Raw genomic sequence first — 20,258 nt, 5'->3', positions numbered from 1 at the left:
GATCGTGTCCTGATACAGAAAGTCAGAGAGATTGGGTTCTCACAACCCCTTCTGAGGACACACCTCCTTTGACTTACCACTAGGCCTCACCTCTTAAAAGTTTCTATACAATCTTTCACCACCACACTAGGGACCAAGTTTCCAACGCATGGATCCTTGAGGGACAAACTACATCTAAACCATAGCATTTACTATATATATAAAATTGACATAGATCTAATGCAAATGTCACTTTGATATTCATATGACTCACTTTACAAGATCTGTGACTATTTTCTATACTGTTTTGAACAATTTACTCAAAGTCGTACCTCCCACACTTTGTCCCTCTTGCTCCATTCATCCTGTCTTACTCCTCTTACTCCATAGTTCTTGTCACTGGTATGTAGGTCCTCTGAGGACAAACATAACAAATGGAAAATATTCACATAGTTTGCCTATATAGAGACTTATTTAAATTTTTGTTAATTATTCCATATGCACCTGGAGAAAGTTTTGGTATGTTCATATAGAATTTCTGAGGAACGTTGAGGTAAAGATGTTTTTTTCTTTCATAAAATAGTATAGAAGCTGTGAAATGGATCCTGCCTTTCTGCTATGCAGTGAAGTTTATTTAGAAAACCTTAACTTCTAGTAGTCTAAGATAACTAGAATGTAATCTGGTAGATGGGGCATGTTGACCTCTCTTTCTACCCTTCCATTACCTCTTTGATTTAGTAGAACTCACCTACAGAAGCCATAAATAAGAAGAACTGTACTTTAGGTAAGAAGCAGGATAGAATAGTAAAATGTTAAAATTAAAAATGTTCTGTCTCTGAAAATTAACCTTGTGATTTTAGTTGAAGAAAAAAGAGCAAAAGAAACTAATGTTGGGTTACTAGTAATGAAATCATTAATTTAAAATGAAATAAAGTAAGTTAAAAGGTAAAACAGAATATGGAGTCCCTTCCAAAAGACTGTGTAGCCTCAGAAGGAAGCTGGGAAGGAAAGCTGGGAAAGGAGGCTGTGAGGCCTGTTGATAACTGCAGCAAGAAGGACAAAAATGGGCTTATTCACAAAGGTTAAGTTTCATGTGTCAAGAATTCCCATCACACTGTCTTTATCCAAAGGGGGGAAAAAGCAGTAAAAGAAGAAAATGAAGTGTTAGTAGTTTATTGGTTCATGAAACTAAAAAGACTTACAGGAGTAAGATGGGGAAGTGAGATCAAGAGAATAAATCCCAGTAACTGCATGACCTGCTTAGAGAAAGGCAGCTCCCCCATACCTGGACTTTACAAACAATTTAAATCATTTAAATTTGAATCTCAGGTAAATAATGAATAAGTTTCTAGAATTACGTATGACCCATGCAGTATTTAGGACATAATATTATTAAAACAATGTTATTTATCTTAAATTTGAACTTAACAAGGACTAATATCTTTTATTGACAACCTTGCCTACATCCAAACATTTCAGTAATTTATTCACAAAAGGGTTGTAGTAGGACTGAGCCAGCAAAAATGGTAAGAATAAACTAGAGTGGGGATGAGGACTGTATCTTCCTAATGATACCAAGAAGCCAAAAGACTGAGAAGGGAAAGAGACTACACTAGGAGCAATTAAACAAAAAATGAACACATGCAAACTAAGAATAAGAGACCAGTAGAAGATTGTTACCACGAGGTGAGGGGACAGCAGGATCTGAAAGGAGAATTCAGCTAGGTGGGTTGCTTGCGAAACATCCATTTCCCTCTCCACCTCTTTCATCTTAAGCCCTTATCCTTCATCCTTTTAAATAAAAGTGGAAACTTCCACTTCTAAACCTGTGCTTTTCAGGAGGCTGGTCTCAGGTGCAGGGATTGATTTCCAGTTTATCTAAGACATTCTTCTTGTCTGCAGATGAGTTTTATTGGATACTATGATACTAGCCACTGAAACATGTAATTAAATGTACCAAAGGACATCTAGGAAATGTTCTTACCTTGCTCCTAAGATGAAATGCAGGAAAATGCAATCTGTTGTTTCTGACTATGATATTAGAATTGGTACAGCCATGTTGAAAGAATCAAAGAAGCTAATGTGAAGTCAAAGTTTGTACATCAAGAATGGCAAGATATGGAAAGATAAAAGGAACTGGATCCTTAATGCTTTAAATGGTATTTTCGTGGTATTTATTTATTTATTTATTGTTTTAATTTGAAACCAAAAACATTCTGACATGTAGGAAGTTCTTATTTAGAACCAGAGTTTATATTTTGGACATAGAAGTGGCTATTTATTTATTATTTAAAGGGTAGAATTTTCTATTTGAAAAACGCTATGTATTATCTCTTACAGTGATTAGTGAAAAACCAAAGAAAATATGCATTTTAGAATTAGGACTTTTGGGGAAAATAAATCAAGGAAATTAGTATTCATTAAATGGTAATACCTTTTTTTTTCTTTTAAGCAGCACAGCAGTTATTTAGTAAAATTTCTGAATTGACATCATAAATTGGCCTGAATATAGTTCTTTGAACTATCATTATGGAATTTCCCAGTTGGTGAAGGATAAAGCTGCTTTTTACAGAAGCATTTTGTATCTTGGTGGAATATTGTCCTCATATATTTGGAGATAATGTTACTATATCCTATTAGAAGGAATAACTTTAAATTTTCAAAAAAAGGCATTAATGGAAAAATCACTGTTGGATGATACCAACAGATTCATACAATTATTTAAGTGCTCTGTGCTTCTGATGTTAGCAGAGGACATTTGTTAGATTTTGCATCTATTTTTAACTCTGATCATAGGATCTCCACCTACTCTTTGGAAAATCTGGCTTGTGGTATTTCAGTGACTTCATTTTCATAACAGTATTCTGTTCATGAGGAATACCAATTTTCTACATATAGACTCATTCTGTCTTTATTAGTGCAAAACAATATGATTCTTCCTCCTTTTCTACAAGGAAAGGTCACACGATTCATTTTGATAATGTGAATCTTGATCATTTACTTATTAACATGAAAATCAACTGAAATTCCTCTAGAGAATAGGTGTACAAGAGGAATTTAGTCAACAAAATTAAGTATTGTCAATGAAATACACTAGGATGAGTTTCAGTGAAGTGTAAAAGAAAGTGCATCAGAATGGTGGCCTAAACATGATACAAGTGTCATCCCTAAAGTGTTAACTAAATTAGAAACTAGATAATCCAGGGCTCCGGGGCTGTATGATAGCCCCACATCATGGGGGCAGTCGGACTCCTCCGTCATTGCCACCACACATACCTGCACATGCCTTGATTCTAATGCCACCTCCTAGGATTCTTATGGTGCTTGTGCTCCAGGCAGCAGGAAGGAATACTAAATGGAAGAGCCAAGGGACATGCCTCCTGGGAAGAATGGCATATGATCCCCCATATACATCACCACAATACAAGTAATGCCTCTGTTTAGATTTTATTGACTTAATCTTGGTCACATGTAATCCATAGTCCCAAGGGAGACTGGAATGCCTTCTAGGTGGGCTTTTTTAAAACTGCTTATTCAAAAGTTCCATACTTCTCTCACAGTCTCTATCATAGTATGCTTAAGATTGCCTCCCAATCCCACATGCATTTATATCATATTCAAAACTCCATCAGAACTTAAACATTTCCATTTTACCTTTGTTTTCTGCCCTTTTTCAGACCATAGGACTTTTTTTTTCTTGGGCAGGGTGGGGGAGACAATTTTACCATTCTGATACTTTGATTTCTTATAAATATGATTAGACAAAACAACATACCATATTCCATCCTAAAAATATTTCAGGCCCACGGCTCGGCTCATAATCAGCAAAGCAAGCTATATTTTACTTTATCTGTTTGCTTTAACACTAATCACTCATATTTAACACTAAATATTTTTATTGTAGTTTAACCAGTCGCTTATGTGCCGCCCACCGCCCCCAAATTCATTCCTATAAAATAGAAGTAAAATTATTCTTTTTCTGTAAATTCAGAAACAAAAGGATACAGTCAAAATGCATCCAAAATATTAATTTGCTTATCAGTAACTCCTAAGTTTTCAAAAATTACTTTTTTCCCAAAAAGTTAAAAAACAAAAAGGAAACTCACTCTAAGAATTAAGACAGATTGCTTTTGATATTTCAGAGAAGCCTAGAAAGTACTCTAGGATCATTTTTATGGAGTGAAACATAGGAACAGTAGTACCACTGTACTTATCACAGGATTTGACTTCTCCTGAAATGCTTTATCATCAGCATACATTTTTGGAGGCTCTTCCTAGCTTAAATTTCCCCAATTTCCTACTAATTCTATCATCACATCAATTACTGTCTGCTACCAACTCAGCTAGCCCCATTCAAGTGACCTTAGCACGTACGTGGCAGAATGCCAACAAGCTGCCACCAGACATCCATAATTTTTGATACTAAATATGAAGTATCACTCTGCTTTCTCTTCTTAAATTTTTCTATGGCCTGTGTAATTTTTCTCAGTTCTTTTATGCAGGATACGCATCAGCAAGAACATAATTAGCATGATATTCACCTTTAATTATTTATATTCCTATATCTTGTGGGGGAGGCAGAGATAATGGTAGGATTAAATACAGATGCATCCAAGATTATGTCATAGAGTACATCATCTTTTCAACTGTGAAGCTTTAGAAAGGTGTGATCTGTTACTAACTGCATGTTCTAGTACCCTGATCAAGTCTGCCTAACCTGGCAATGGTGAAAGTGATCCAAGCCTGTATAATCATTCAGCTCCATTTTAAATATAAATGAGTACAACCATGTGATTCTCACACCTGCAGTGGTGTGGTGTGGTTCTCTGCCTTTTCATGGTCTATGTATGCTATACTCACTGTATATAGAGTGAAGATATGTGCTGTCCATAAGCCAGCCCTTTCCAATGCTGTATCAGCCTTTTAAACCACCCAACAAGCTTCTAATATTGGGTTTAATCTTGATCTGAGCTGAAAATAAACATTCTACATTATTTTTTCTTTGTATCTCCTTTGTGCTGTGCAGCAGATATCATCACCCACATGCATTCTAAGGTTACTACAAATTCAGATTTTCTTTGCTGATTCCAGATTTAGTTCTTACCTTTATTTTTAAATAAGTGAAAAAATATGATTTATGACATGTAAAATGATTTTTTTAAAAGATGGCTTTTTTTTAAAGGTAGAATCATTATCATCATAAATATTATAAGTAAATAATAGTTTTGGAACATTTTATGTGTAAACATTTATAGTGGTTTTACCATTATACCTATATCATCTCAGGAACTGTGGGGAAAAAATAGATGTTATTATCCCATTTTACAGAAGTGGGCTGCAAGTCAAAGAGGTTAGCCATTTTAAGTAAAATTATTTTGTTAGTATGTCACATTACCAATATTTGAAACTAGGTATGTCTGATTAGAAAGCTCATGCTACTAGTCGCTTGACCATCATATTATAAAGGAAACATAATAAGACAGATACTCTGAACAGATTCTCAGTTATGACCTCAAAACTGCCTGTAATTATAATGATGTGTAGAAATTAAAAGTGTCAAAAGCTATTGCACTGTCTTTCTTTGAAATGTTTGACATGCCCTACTTTAAGAATCATGGAAATGGATATTGAGGAACACATGGGAAAATAGGGGCAAAAGTGTTTGTTTTAATATGGCTCCTGTTATGATTTGGATATGAGATGTCCCCTCAAAACTTCTATATTAATGTAGAAATGTTTGGAGGTAAAATTATTGGATTGTGAGAGCTGTAACCTAATTAATTTACTCTGGTTTGAATGAACTGGGTTGTAACTTTAGGCAGATGAGGTGTGGCTGGAGGAGGTAGGTCACTGGGGGTGTGCTCTGGAAGAATGCATCTTCTTTGTGTCCCCTTCCCCTTTCTCTCCCTTTCCCTGTCTGTCCCTCTGCTTCCTGACCCCTGTATGAGCTGAGCAGCTTTCCTCTACTGGACCCTTCTCCCATGATGTTCTGTTTCTGCTTAGGCCCAGAGCAATGGAGTTGGCTATCTGGATTGAAACTGAAAGCTCTAAGTAAAATTTTCCTTCTCTAAGTTGTACTTGTCAGGTATTTTGGTCTCAGAGATGCAAAAGCAGGATAAAACGGCTCCCTCCTTCTTTCTCAGGTTCCTTTTGCAATAACTATAACAACAAAGATTCTCTTCTCACCTTTTTAAGGAGGAGATGCAGAGGCCAAATTCAAAAAGTGTGTTTGAGCACAATGAACTGTCTTTCTGCAATAACTGTTCAGCCTTCTTCATTCATGCATCAGGCTTAATGATATGATGATATGGCTAGTATATTTCCATTGGATGTTGTTTCTGACAATTCTGCCCCCCAAAAGCCAGTTTTAGAACTGAGAACTCATGTATGAATTTCCTATTTGTCCACCAGCTCTTACAGCCTCTCACATTCTCAAGTGTTTGAAAAGACTTCAGGTTGAATAGTAAAGCTGTTTGCAGGTGTAGTCTGTTGCCCTCAGTGTGGGTTTACAGCTCTTGAAAAACAACTTTTGAGGAAAGCCTCTGTTTGATGTGGATGACTGTGGAGTTATTTATATATTGTGGAGCCAATGTGAATCCATGGTGAAAAGAAAGTTCCCAGCTAATGAGCTGGAAGCTGGATTCAGGTCAAAGTGAAGAACAGCATAGTGTTCAAATCTACTAAGTCAAATGCAGAGCCTGTGCCTGTACTCAGATGCCCGGGGTTGGTCTCTACATATTTTTTAAAGGTTGAAAGGATGTGAGTGGGATCTACTTCCACTAGTTCAATCCCATGTGGCTAAAGCTTGGTCATCAATCTTTCAGGCCAAGAGAAACATTTTTCTCCCCCTCAGCTTTACTCAAAACCACAAAGGTCGAAAGGAAAATACCTATTCATTAATGTCTGACGCTGATTCAAATGGCTTACAGGATCTACTATACAGCATTAAATAAACCTCCTTATAAAGTGTGAGTCAAGAGCTGGTTCTGTCAAGCTTGTTTTAGACATCAAGGTAGTTCATGAAATAAATTCCAGGTTTTATGTACTTGAAATGCAGATGAATATACTTTCAGGTTTTCTCATACCAGCAGTTTTAACACTTTAATTTTAGTATCCAATTGATATTTTATTTTTAATACATCGAAATATTCTTCACCCAAAATAACCTCATCTGAGGACACAACTAAATTGAGGTCATTATAACCTGAGAGTTTTTCTCATTCTTTCCCACATTTGTGTGAATGTCTGTGTCTATATATGAAATGTCCATGTGGAAAGTGAAAATAATTATAGTCCTTGAATTGCATGAAAGAAAAAACTTGTTTATAATTTTATTTTCCTTGGATGTGGGTCATTCTGACTTTGCTATCTCACAGATTCAGATACAGAACAACTGAAATTACCTGCTGTCTAGATGATAGCAATACAGATGTGGAGAACTGTAGTATCCAGTGTTTATAACTTCTATATCCAGCCACTTTTTCCCTGCAGTATTCACTACTCAGAAGAAATAAAGTATTACCTGGTGAACAGCAATAATCATGAAATGTGGTTGTGTTGTCATGCCATCATTTTGTTTTTAAATTATGGCTACTGGAAAGAGGAGTGGTTTAAATTCATGTGATATAAAGTCTGTAATACATGATTATTATTATACCTTAGATTAACTACTGTAAACACACTGACGCACAATTTTTATTTACAATCTCCATTTATTTAACGAGGACATAATCAGACTGTTCTGTACCCCAACTAGCTTTGCTGGGAATTGAGATACAGCTGGGAAGAGACCAACCACTGTTATCCTCATGGACTCTTCAGTCTGGCATGGCACTGCTCTCTGGACAGTAGTATTTTGGCCCTGGTGTTGCTGTTCTGTGTTGTATTTCTAGAAGGCCATTCTGATCACACATATGTGCCTTTTATATAAGGAATAAAAGGAAAGGCAGAATCTTGCTGGTTATGGTTTATGGTAGGCACCCCCAGAGGGTTCATTTTTCCTTAGAAGGTACTGAGCGGAAGGCCCACTGGGGAAACTGAAATGCCTGGGTTCCTTTTGTTTCTTAATAGAGTCGGATCTGGAAGGCCTCGATGACCTAGGTACACTTTACAGCCACATTGACCAACAGCTGAATGAAACAATGAGGCGCCGCAGACACGCGGGAGAGAACGATTACAACATCGAGGTGCTGCTGGGAGTGGATGACTCCGTGGTCCGTTTCCATGGCAAAGAGCATGTTCAAAACTACCTCCTCACCCTGATGAACATTGTGAGTAGTGACTCCTTTTTGAGGCTTTTTGATCCTTTAATTCACTTCTGCTGTTCTCATAGTGTCTTTGGGAAACCATGACTGCGCCCTGTGTCCCCAATATGTAGGCAACTGAGTTCAATTCCAAATTTGATCTATGTGTTTGAAACATAAGAATGCCAAATCCAAGGAAGCATGGAGTAAAAGTCTCTTGTAGTTGACCATTTTCACGAAGGAAAAATCATGTATTTTAAAAGCCATGAAGGGACAGAATAATAAGGATAGTTTTTATTTTGTTCTGGGATAATCAAAATTTTCAACACTGTCCTCCTGCTTTGATTCGAACTGGGAAGGATGAAATAGCTCTTCCCAGCATTGCACTGTATCCTGGGATGATGATGAATGATTTATGCCCATTGAGCTTTTGAATAAACGTGATATTTCAGAATTATAAGATAAAAGGCAATGTATTTACAAAGCACACAACTACTGGCGTAGTGCTGCTCAGCAGTTGCTAAAGAGCCCTTTAAGTTTGCTCTTTATATCTCCTTTATGAGCCTTAATCAGATTCAGAAGAAATTTTTGTTGGTATCCTTGAACTGATGCTCTTTTTTCTTTTGAATTGGCAAGAACAATTGATAAGGAATGATAAAATATAATATATAGGCCACCTGCTTCTAAAAGATAATTGAGATAGTAGTACACTGCTATGTTTTACCTTATGCCATTTTAAAATACATATTATATTGATCTTGTAAATGTATTACCTAATTCTTTCTATTCTCTGACTTTGCTTTGGGTTTTATATTTATTTTAGGGGCATCTATGTCTATTTCTTTCTCCATGCTTAAGAGTAGATTTCATACAATTATATTGGAGAAGAAAAATCCTTCCTTTCATGAATCATGATTATATTTATGCTAATATTTTAGTTCATCTGCTATATGTATTTTTGTTCATTGAGATGCTCATATTCCATATCACTGTGAAATGGAAAATGAGTTTAGAGATTCAAACACATTTTTATTTGTTCATTGGCACTAATTCCTGTTATGAAGACAAAAACACACACATTAAACAAATTACTGAACTTGGCCATAGTTATGTATATAGGTTTTCAACTATTGACTATTAACTTTGTGTATGACTTGATAGTTGTGTAAACTTGGGCATGTTTCTTAGTCTCTTGTCTATTTCAGTCTCCTCACCTTTATAAAGAGAAAAATAGTAGAAATGTTGAAAGGACTAAATGAGTAAATACGAGTCATGTTCTTTGTATGGTGCTCTATGCACACAAATATATAACCATATTTTAGTTTTTCATGTTGAGTTTTACTTTTTAAATTATCAAAAACTTAAAAATTCCTGTGAAAATGCTATTTTCACTTCCTGCATTGTGCCTGGGGCAGTTTTTTCCTAAGAAGATACTTTATTAGGCTCCTAGCTGGTGCTCAAAGTCAGAATCACAGAGGGCTCTGGGAGTAATACAGTAGATATTTGGTTTTTGTCCTCATAGAATTTACAAATTGTTGAGGAGAAAAGATAAATATAGGGAAAATTACAAAAAAATTAAGTATTAAAAAGCATGTTCTTATTAACACTAGCATCTTAGGCATTATAATGTAAATATTATAGCATTTCAGAAAGTGATAAATGACCACATTCATCACATCAGGAAGCAATGAGGGCATTCCATGAGGACTCAGGAGAGTAAGCAAGTTTTAGCCTAATCGTTCTGTGACCTTAGAAAATTTGTGTTCTTTCCTAGGAAGCAATTTCCATGCTTTAAAAATTGAAAGATTCAATAAAATGTTCATTAATTCTGTAATACATCCAGAAGCTAGGAGGTAAACTAGGTCTTTGGGGATTTTCTGTCATTGTTTTGATTTTGGAGGAGGGAAATCCCGGCTTTGAAAGCATGCGCCACTTGACCAAGCTCACTTAGTGAGCTGGCATAAACAAACTCATGCAAAATGACTTCATAACCCTTCTCTTAACTGCTGTTCTACAGGGCTTCCTGGTGGAAGAGGTACAGGGGGGTGGTGGCAGGAAGACCAAGTGATGGTAGGCGAGGGTCAAATTACAGTAAGTCTTAACTGCTATGCTAAGGACCATGTACTGGATTTCATACTGAGAACTAATGATTAGATTTTAGAATCAGGAATTTGATGGCTGGCTGGGCAGTGGTTAATGAGAGAATCAAGCCTCTGCAGAATGTCACAGTGATTGAGGAGAGATTTGATGAGGGGCTAAACCAAAGTTGAAGCATGAGAGTGGAAAGGAAGTGAACAACATGGAAAATTTTATGTTGACCAAATATATTTGCTGTTCTCATCTTGCTGAGACGGTAATGATTTAAGAAACCAGTAATTCTAAATAAATTTTTATTTTTATTAAGTAAAGTATAAGGAGAGAAAGCAACAGTAGTTGTATTTCAGTTGTGGCTCTTCTGTGAATGCCCTTTAAATTTGGGATAATCGAGTAATTTAAAATTCAGGTCAGTGGGTTTTTGAAAAATCCCAAAATTGGTATAAAATTCCATGACATTCAGCACAAATATGCCCATTGTTTACATGTAGAATTCTTTATTAATCTCCTAAACTATGCTGGTATGTTGTTAGGTATTCCAGTTTGAGGGAAACTATGATTTAAAAAATGTATTCAAAACAAGTGGGAGAGAAAGGTTAAGTATGAGGTTTAATTCATGCTGTTATAGCATGTATACAGCTCTCAACTGAGAGCCTAACAATGTTTAGATATTACCTATAATAAGCTTTTTTTAAAAAAAAATGAAACATTACCAAATAAATAGATAAGTAAAACATTACCACACAAAGATTGATGGAAGAATTCTGCTTGTCCATGGAGATTTAAACAACATAACCTAAACAGATAGAAAGGAGAGAGGGAGGGAACTTCAGGTCAGGGAAGGAAAGAAAACCTTTGAATTAGAAGGTATTTGGCTATGTAGTTTATTAAGGATGATTTGGATGACCTTTGAAAAGGAAATTTTACTTTCAGAAAAATAGTATGCTAATGTGTCAATGTTAGGTAAAAGTCTTTAAATTAAAAGCTGGATCAAAAATGTCACTCTCTAGAGTAGATGCTCTACATTTGCAAAATTTCCAGTTCTCTGAGAAGTCATATACAGCATTCTATAATATCTTGTCCTGTGGGATTCTGGCATATTTGTTCTTGCAGATTAAGGACAGGAAGCAGAGAATCCCTCAAGGGTAATGAAATAAAAACAGCTCTAAATTTCAAAGTTTGGTTTGCAGGGAACACAAGCTAGTGTGGTATAACAGTGCCATTTTTTAAAATTGGAATTTGTATTAAATTATTAAGTGAAAATGTCAGCTAAAAAGACATAAAAGATATGTGTTCATCTACTCCGATCCCTTTAGGAAACTAGAATTTTTTCAGCCACTACACACTCACCTGGTATTTTCTGTCAGTTGTCTTCCTTTTGTGAATCACTGGCAATTTTCTTTCTTCACATATTCAGTTCTACACATTTTTTGGTGATGTTTGAGGGCAGAACTTTTCTCTTGTTCCCTCTCTGTCTCTTTCAGTGCCTTTCTGATTAATATGTTCATTCATGTCAGAATAAAGAAAAGGTTTGAGAAATATCAGTTATTCCAAGATAGACTAAAAGGTACCTGCCCATCTTGCTTTCTATTCTAACAATCCATAATGTAGTTGATTTTCAGTCATTAAAAATTGGTGTCAGGGTTTGAAATCAACATAGATTGGGACTGCTAGGCAGAATATCCAACTAACTTTAACATATATAAAAAAGAAGCTGTTCTTTCTACATTTTTTGAAGAAGGAGTATAATGATCCCTCCTCTCAAGATGCTTAGAATTTAAAAGGAAGCCAAGAATCATTTGAAAGGACCTTAGGCGGGCCTATTAACTCACTCCTTCACTTTAGAGTTGAAAAAACAGTGCATGAATCCTGTACAAATTAGATTAGTGTGGCTGTTGCTGGTTAGAGAAAATAAGATACATTGGTTTCAGGAAATTTCATCTTTCACAATTTCTGCAGTGGCAATGATTTAGAACACAATGGGAAATAGGGTACAATGACAACCCATTCCCATGCCTTTGTTCTTTGGCCTCTTTAAAATAAATTCCTTCCTTCCTTCCTTCCTTCCTTCCTTCCTTCCTTCCTTCCTTCCTTCCTTCCACTTATCAAGATCAGAATCTACTATCAGTTCCTATAAACTTTTCACAAATTATTCCTTCCTTACTATAAATTTAGTGAATTCCTTGAGAGCAGTTCTCTAATTGTTTATTTGTTCCATTAATGCAGCTATTATATGTTATTAAGCTTCCTATGTAAGGTATCAAAAGCAGTGTCTGCCACATAGTGGACATGCAATACAATTTTAATCAATTCTGTCTTTTTAACATATATTGTAATGCTATATACTAGGTATGTACATCATAGGTTACAAGGCAGGGAACTAATAATTTGCTAGGAAAGAGAATAATGGCAAATGGTTGACAGGGGTTGTACACGAGCATAATGGTTAAGCAAGCCTTCTTTCAAAAAACAATTCTGAAGCTGAAACCAAAAGTAAAAGAGCCAGCCATTGAATTAGCACTTGTGTTTTAGTGACCAAAGGAAGGCCACTGGGGCTCTAGTCTGATGTATGAGGAGTCAGGTGGAGCTAGGCAAAGGCAAGAAACCCCTTGCAGATAATAGAAGGACTTTGAATACAACTTCCAGTGCAATAAAAAGTTGTTAAAGGCCAGTTTCTGTCTCTCTGACTTGTAAAAAATAAATTGGAGAGACCTAGGGGACAAGGTAGGTAGGCAAATTGGAAAAGTAATTGTAAATGTCTAGGCAAGAAATGATGGTTTTGGGGCAGTGGTGGTTGCAGCAAAAATGGAGGGTTTATGGTTGAATCAATAGAATTCGTTACTGGTTCAGTGGGCTGAGGGAAAGGGAGAAATTCAGAGTGATTTACCCTATTTTGGGATTGAATATTGTGGCGGATAATTTTGCCATTTATGTGGGTAGTCTTTGGAGAAATAGATTATGTGGAATAAGTGTTGGTAATAAAATCTTTCAAGGTATTTTAAATCATCTAGTTTAAGATCCAGATTCAAAAAAAAAAAAAGATTTAATGTTGTTAAGGATAAACATACCAAATATTTTTGCCCTTGTTCTATGCTTGGTCCTCTGCTAAATGCTTTGCATGAATTATTCAATACTCTCTAACCCCAAGATGTTTTCATTTTTAGTCCAGTTTACAAATGAGGAAATCAAGATGTAGGGAAGTTAGGTGATTTTCCTAGGTCCAACAGCTGATATTGGCCATCAGGACTTGAACCCAGACAGATCTCTGCCTCTGTGCCTGTGCTCTTCTCCCCTAAACTCCACTGGCCCCCACTTCAAAGCAAAAGCATTTTCTATATTGTTTGTCACAGAAAACTCTAGTGTCTTTCCTTTACCTACTTCTGTGTCTTGTTACACCAATGAAGTCATCGATGTGAACATTCAGTTACTTGATTGATTGAACCAAACCCTTTAGCAATCTAGTTGAAGAATGTAACAGGATGATGAAGCACATCTTTGTGGTTAAGAGGCTAGCTGGTGTCCTTTCATTGTGTCAGGTGTTTCCCATTAGCAACACTCTGCCATTGCAGTATCCTTGTCATCTATGAAGATCTATGTAGAGATCTCCTGAGTGCATGGTACCTACTGAAATTTTCTTTAAAAAATTGAGTTTATGCTTTAATCTCAGGATTTATCAAATGAAAAAAGAAAAAGAGTTGCTTTAAAAGGCTGTTTCCTAAATATAAAATTAAAAAAAATTATACTTCCAAGAAATCATAAGTAACTAAGAGAAAATTCATTAATTCTTTTTATCTGTTGAAATTGGCTACTTATGATGGATAATGAACTAATAATAACTAATAGCTATGAAATCAGGCTTCCATGCCCAGTATTTTTTAAAGAAAATATACACCCCACAAAAACACTCTGGTTCTACAAAGTGTAATGTACTTAAGTGTTAGCACATATGTGTAATTACTGGTTATTACTTAATAACGGCAAAATCAATACACTGCTTTTTATTTCTTAACTAACAGTTCTGAAAGCCTCAAATGTGAGTGCGAGGCAGATCTATCCGGGGAATATACATGTTCAGGCATCCTAAGTAAATTGTGTAGCAGGTTTCTATTTTCTATTATTTATCTGAAATCTATTTCTGACATTTGAATTCACATCAGTATTTATAAATACATAATATTCTATGTATTTATTTACTCAAGTATTCATTATCTCCCATAAGCCCAGTCCTATTAGATCCTCGGGAGGATGGGAAACAGATTGTAACAAGGTACATGAAAGTGTCAGTTCATGGTGTTTTTGGAACCACTGTTAGTTTATTGCATGGTAAAATTGGTGGGTATTTAAGGGAGATGGCACATGAGGAGACTAGGTAGAGAATCCAAGACTAACTGGAGAAAATTGTATGTGCCATCCTAAGGATCTCATTAATGAAAAGTCATAAATGTTTTTTAAAAGGATTAATCATTTTATTGGTGTGTGTTGCAGACAGTGAACTCCGAATACATTAGGGTGATTGGGAAGAGAGGCTTTGTAAGATACTGTGCTATGAACACAGTGTCTAAGTGCTAGAGGTAGGGGATGAACCATAGTCTAGGACACCTTGTTATGTAATTATTCTTTCCTACATCAAGAAACTGTCTTAATTTCCCCCAATGCAGATTGAACATACTGAGTCACGGTCACAAATTGTAGTGAGCACAAGTCAGTTCTAGTACCTCTTATACAAACACAAACACCTTCCCAGAAATATCCTGGACCTGTCATTCTAGAAGCAAGTCTCCTCATCACAGGGAAATTTATATAGTGGCACCCACACTTTGTGTCCTCTAAGATGTCCCTTTAGAATTTACTGAAGGCTCTTAGTTTCCCCTCCACTTTCTTCTTGGGTTGTACAGCCTGCATTCTTTTCCTAAAACTCAAACATTCTTCTCTCCTGTGCTGCCAATATCAAAATGGCATTATCCTCCCGTGGTTTGCTCCAACCTTTATCTTTGTTTCCCAGGACCCTAAAACATAGAAAAGATTTCAGCTTTCTCAGGGAACCATCTTCCTTACTCTTGAAGGAAGGGAATTTTCCCAGGACTTTTGGTATGAATCCATTGTTACAAAGGCCAGAAAAGTTTTTAGGGCCTTGCAGCTGATGCCAATTTTTGATCCTCCCTAAACTCCCTTGATGCTTCAATGAGGTTAAAGCATAATTTACATAAAAGGACAGGCTTATGCTTATTGAAAACAACCATCTAACTTTTATAGTCTTCCTATCTGGAGAACTTCTAAAATGGTTCTAAATCACCCCTAATATAAACATTTGCAAATTTTCTAACAGGTTGTGGCAACAGTCCAAGTGAGTTGGATGGGTGCTAAGCTGCTGAGTATAGAGGTTGGACAGGTCTGAGACTTGGTAACAGATTGACTCTAAGTCTTGAAGGAAAAGGAGGAATTGGGATGTTTTAGTCTTTAACTGTGATGTGATTTTCAGAAGAGAAGAACAGATTTTAGGGAGACAAGTCTATTTTGAGGTAAATAGGTATACTTCTGTTACAAGGCCTGAACAGGTGACTGTGGAGCAAGAGAGAGATCAGTGTTAGATGAACATTTGGGGTTCATCCACCTGTAGCTATTGGTTGAAGTGACAGCAGTGATGAAATATTGCAGGGAAAATATTTGAGAAGCGAAGAGGGTTGAAAACACAACTTTGAGAAACATATGGGCTAGTTAGAAAAAAGGAGCTAATTGTCTAAAAAAACAGAACAGTATGATTGAAGAGTATACTAATAAGCAGTGCCAAATGCCACAAAACATCATAGGCCAATTATTTTTTTCAGGAAGGGAATTAGAGAATATTAGTAAACAAGGAAAAGCAGCTTCCAGGAAGAGAGATTGAATAGAGACATAGAGAATTGATTTGGGGGGAGCAAATGGGAGGAAGCCTTAAAAGAAAGGAGAGATCCAGTGCTTCCACTGTGACAGGAAAGATACCAGTGAGAAGAGATCAAGCATGGGCTTCCCATAGACTTATTTGAATTTGGGCTCTATGAACCATTTGAGGGAAATATGGTACCAGTATAACTTCTCTGGGTCTCAACTGCCTTGCACAGTAGTGACAGGGATACCTGCAGCAGGGTTTGCAACTTTCTGATGTGTGTCAAGGTTTTGCTTGCCTTTGCTCTCTTACCTCTGTAGAGATTGCTCTTTCCTTAACACATGACCATATACTTCCTGCCCATGAACATCCAGTCTCAAATGGTATCCTGTTCCTCTCCCTCCTAAATCTCGTTACTCAGATCTCTGCTCTTCATTGCATCAATTTTCATCTGGAATGGACTTGCCTGCATGTCTTCTTGTATTTATTTTTTCCGTGCTGGCAGCCTGTTTTAGAATACATGAAGAATAGAGACTCAAACTCATGTACTGTTCAGTTCTTCAGTCCTCCCTGGAACATCTGAGCATATAATAACTGTTCAAAAAATACTTGATAAGGGTATTAATAAATAACATTATTAAAGGGAGATTGGAATTGAGGGAAGAAGAGTTAGCTTGGGAAAGAACTACCTACTCTGAATAAAAGGAATATAGAGTGTGGGACTGAGAATCAAGCAAGTGTATGTTTGAAACTTAGCTCCACAAGAGATAGTCGTGGACAGAGTGATATTTTTTTAGTTTTCATCAGATTCATCCAGAATCACCCAAGCTGTCTTGTCATCACTTCAGATAACCAAAAGTCTCTTTTAAAAAAATCATATATATGTACTATTTATTTGCTTCTATTTAAAAACAGTAATAATTATGGTAACAATTTTTTTTTGCATTTCCAAGGACAAGCACCACTTTAGGCACTGTACCTACCTATATGAACTCACTTATTTCTTTTAACATTTCTGTTTTTACAGATGAGGAAACAGAGGCCCTGAGACAATTAAATAATATGTCCAAGGTCCCAGAGCTAAACCATACCCAGGCAGTTTGACTGCAGAACCCATTCTCTTGACCACCATGTAGTCATGCCTCTCAGGATCTAACCCACCCATCTCAAAGAAAAATGAGTGTTGCTTTGTTCAAGCCAGACAAAGCTGTTCATCAGCTGCGCAGACAAAGCAGGTCAGATTGTCCTGCCAGGGAAATGTCCTGGGAGAAATTGTCCTGTCCGGGAATAGACCTGGAAGGAATTTTCCTTTCAAGGAAAAGAATACTTGATTTGATTTTACCTTTTTTCTCTTTTCACATCATTGGCAACCTCATTCCAATTTAAGGTCATCTGAAAATTGAATTAATATTCTGTTTACCACTTCTATAGTTAATCTAATAAGTACTCTGAGTTCAACCGTGAGCACCTTGGAGTCCCATGGGTTGGTTCTCGTGGTGAAAAGATATATCATTTTTGTATAGACGTATTTCGATTGGTATTAATTATGTAGTGTCAATAACAGGACTTCTTAGAATGTTTGTGTTTAATGCTTTTTTCACAACCTAAAACACTAGTTATTTGTTTTACCCTATTGTTTTTCTTACATGGTTTTTTCACTGATTTGCTCTAGCTATGTATTTTTTTCCATATATCATTATATTAATAATTAAGAAATAAATAGTTATATTAAATTCAGAATCCTCATTTATATAAAGGAAGACGACCAAAAAAAGTGAAAATTTTAAATTCGTTTTCTCAGTGTGGTTTCACACCATATTGTTAAACTTAGTGGATCATGACTGATTATTCTAAAAGTAAATATTTTTCATGTAGTAACAAAATGCTATGGTCTGTAGGTCTGTGCAGTTCAGCAGAATGGTTAGAACTACTGATTGAGGAATCAGACTGTTTAGCTTTTCATCCTTTGCTCTCTCTGCCATGTGATTTTTTGCAACTTCTCTGTATCTCAGTTTCTATAGTTGTAAATAGAGATTATAATATCCCTAAAGTTGTTTCAAGGATTAATGAATTAATGAAGATAAATATTAATGAATTAATGAAGATAAATATTTAAAACATAGTCTGGAACTGGAAAACTGTATGTACAATTAGCTATTATTTTTGTTTATTGTTGACATTTGCTTTCACTTCTTAAAAAATTGCTTTGTTACTAAAAGGTTATTAAAACACTTGAACAATATTATTTTAGTCCCTCCTGATAGATTCAGATTGTTAATTCAGTATAATATGCTTTTAGTTCCTTCTACTTATGATTTATTGAGTGGCAAAAATAGCTGATCATGTGGACTTCTTTATAACTCATATAATATGGTGATTAGATGACAAAAACATCTTAATAAATTTTTTCAGTATTTTTCTTTTTTAAGGGTCAACTGAGCATTCAAAACTTAGCATTTTACCTAGGAAACTTTAAAATTGTATTTAACTTTAAGGAAGTTATTTTACCTGTGTATTAATATAGGGAAAAACAGACTTACCAACTGGTATGTGGTATGTGGTATGATTGTCCCTTACCTGCTGCAAAATGTGCATACTGCCATCTGCTGGAAGGAGCTTTTCTGCAATCTTTAGAGCATATTTTTCAAAAATAAAAGGGTCAAATGGATTTTTCTATTTAAATTACATCTTTCATTTGTTTGAGATTTTAAAAAAATTCACAAAGAAGCAACTTAAATTCCCTTTCAATGAAAACTATGATGGGGCAATTATTTGACTTTATCTTTCCAGGTGGATTATGAAAATGTATCTATAGTACTTTTTGCAGGGGTAGGTGGCTGGTGCTGAAGTACTTTGTATTTTGCTGAATGTAGTTGTATGGTGTCTTGCCTGATTTGAGCAAAACAAGAAGCAAGCAAAGCAACTAAGATTATGATTTGCAAACAAAGAAACGAAATGAAGCATCAAAGAGTTTAAGAAATCACTCAAGATCACTCAGCTTATCAGTGGCAGAGCTGGGACCAGAGTCCAGAGCTTTGAATATCTAATCCTGCAATGCTGCATTATCCATCCAGTCTTTTCCTGTGTCTTTGAGTGTAAGATCACTGCATCTCAGGCATTGATAAGGCTTGGCAAGATGAAAAGCAGCCAAATGACTCAGTACATTTTAAAAGTAAATATGTATAGGAACCAACTTTTTAAGCCTTGGAAAGCAAAATAATAAGTTAAACCCAGAGTTTTCCATGTTCTAGTCATTTGGTACTGCTGATTTGCCACACTGAGAAAATACCATCTTGCTATGTAAAAGTATTTATTATTCCACATAATAAATATGTATACTTTCATAATTGTGTGCTCACTCAGAACATTTCATAACTGGCTTCAGTTTTTATTGCAGCACCCTGTTTTCAAATTAGCTTGGCATAATGGTGACTTTTGTTAAATAATACTTTTCTCTCAGTGAATGTTAATTTGACTCTTAAAAAGAATGTCCTTTTACTCCTTCAATAGTGTGGTATTGCTGTTGGGAACACAAATTTTGCCCAATATACTTTTCTTGGCATTATATTGATTTTAAAATCACCAAGTGCAAATGAATTTACTAATTTAAACTGATTATATGTACATTTTATACTAAAACTCCCAAGCTATTTGTCACTGCTACCATGTTTCCTTTGTTTTATAGAAGCTCCTGGTGTAGGTTTTTTTCTATAACTTTTATGCACATACTATGTTACAGTGTAGTTGTCACTGGTATTCTGCAAGAGCTGCAAGTACCTCCTACCCTCTATCATGGCTCTACAGAAATTAATTCAGTTTTTCATCCTATTTACTTTCTTTAAAGTTTTATTCTTTATTTTGCTTGTTTTCTAACATTACTTTTTAACTGTTTTTTTTAAAAAAACATCAAATCCGTTTACATTTTGACTACATTAAGCTGAGTGCTTGTTAATACCTCTGTGTACAGCCATGCTCTAATTTGAAACAGCTGACTTACAAGAAGTCTCTTGGAGTACCCATGAGCCTCTGGATGACTATGTTAGTGACAGGCCATAGAATTTTTGCTTTTACTGGAACTA

The 20,258-nt window shown here is 35.6% G+C and overlaps 1 protein-coding gene across 1 annotated transcript in view; it reads left to right on the top strand.

Annotated features, from left to right (window-relative positions):
• Adamts3 (ADAM metallopeptidase with thrombospondin type 1 motif 3) overlaps nt 1-20,258 on the top strand; it is a 249,798-nt gene that overhangs the window by 187,263 nt on the left and 42,277 nt on the right. The window contains exon 5 of the mRNA XM_048785770.1: nt 8,050-8,249. Coding sequence (XP_048641727.1) covers nt 8,050-8,249 — 200 coding nt within the window. The remainder of the gene's footprint in view (nt 1-8,049; nt 8,250-20,258) is intronic.

The sequence above is a fragment of the Marmota marmota genome, unplaced genomic scaffold (genome assembly GCF_001458135.2).
Source record: "Marmota marmota marmota unplaced genomic scaffold, marMar, whole genome shotgun sequence".
NCBI lineage: Eukaryota > Metazoa > Chordata > Mammalia > Rodentia > Sciuridae > Marmota > Marmota marmota.
The sequence above is the reverse complement of the archived record's forward strand: the minus strand, read 5'-3'. Positions and strand labels throughout refer to the sequence as shown.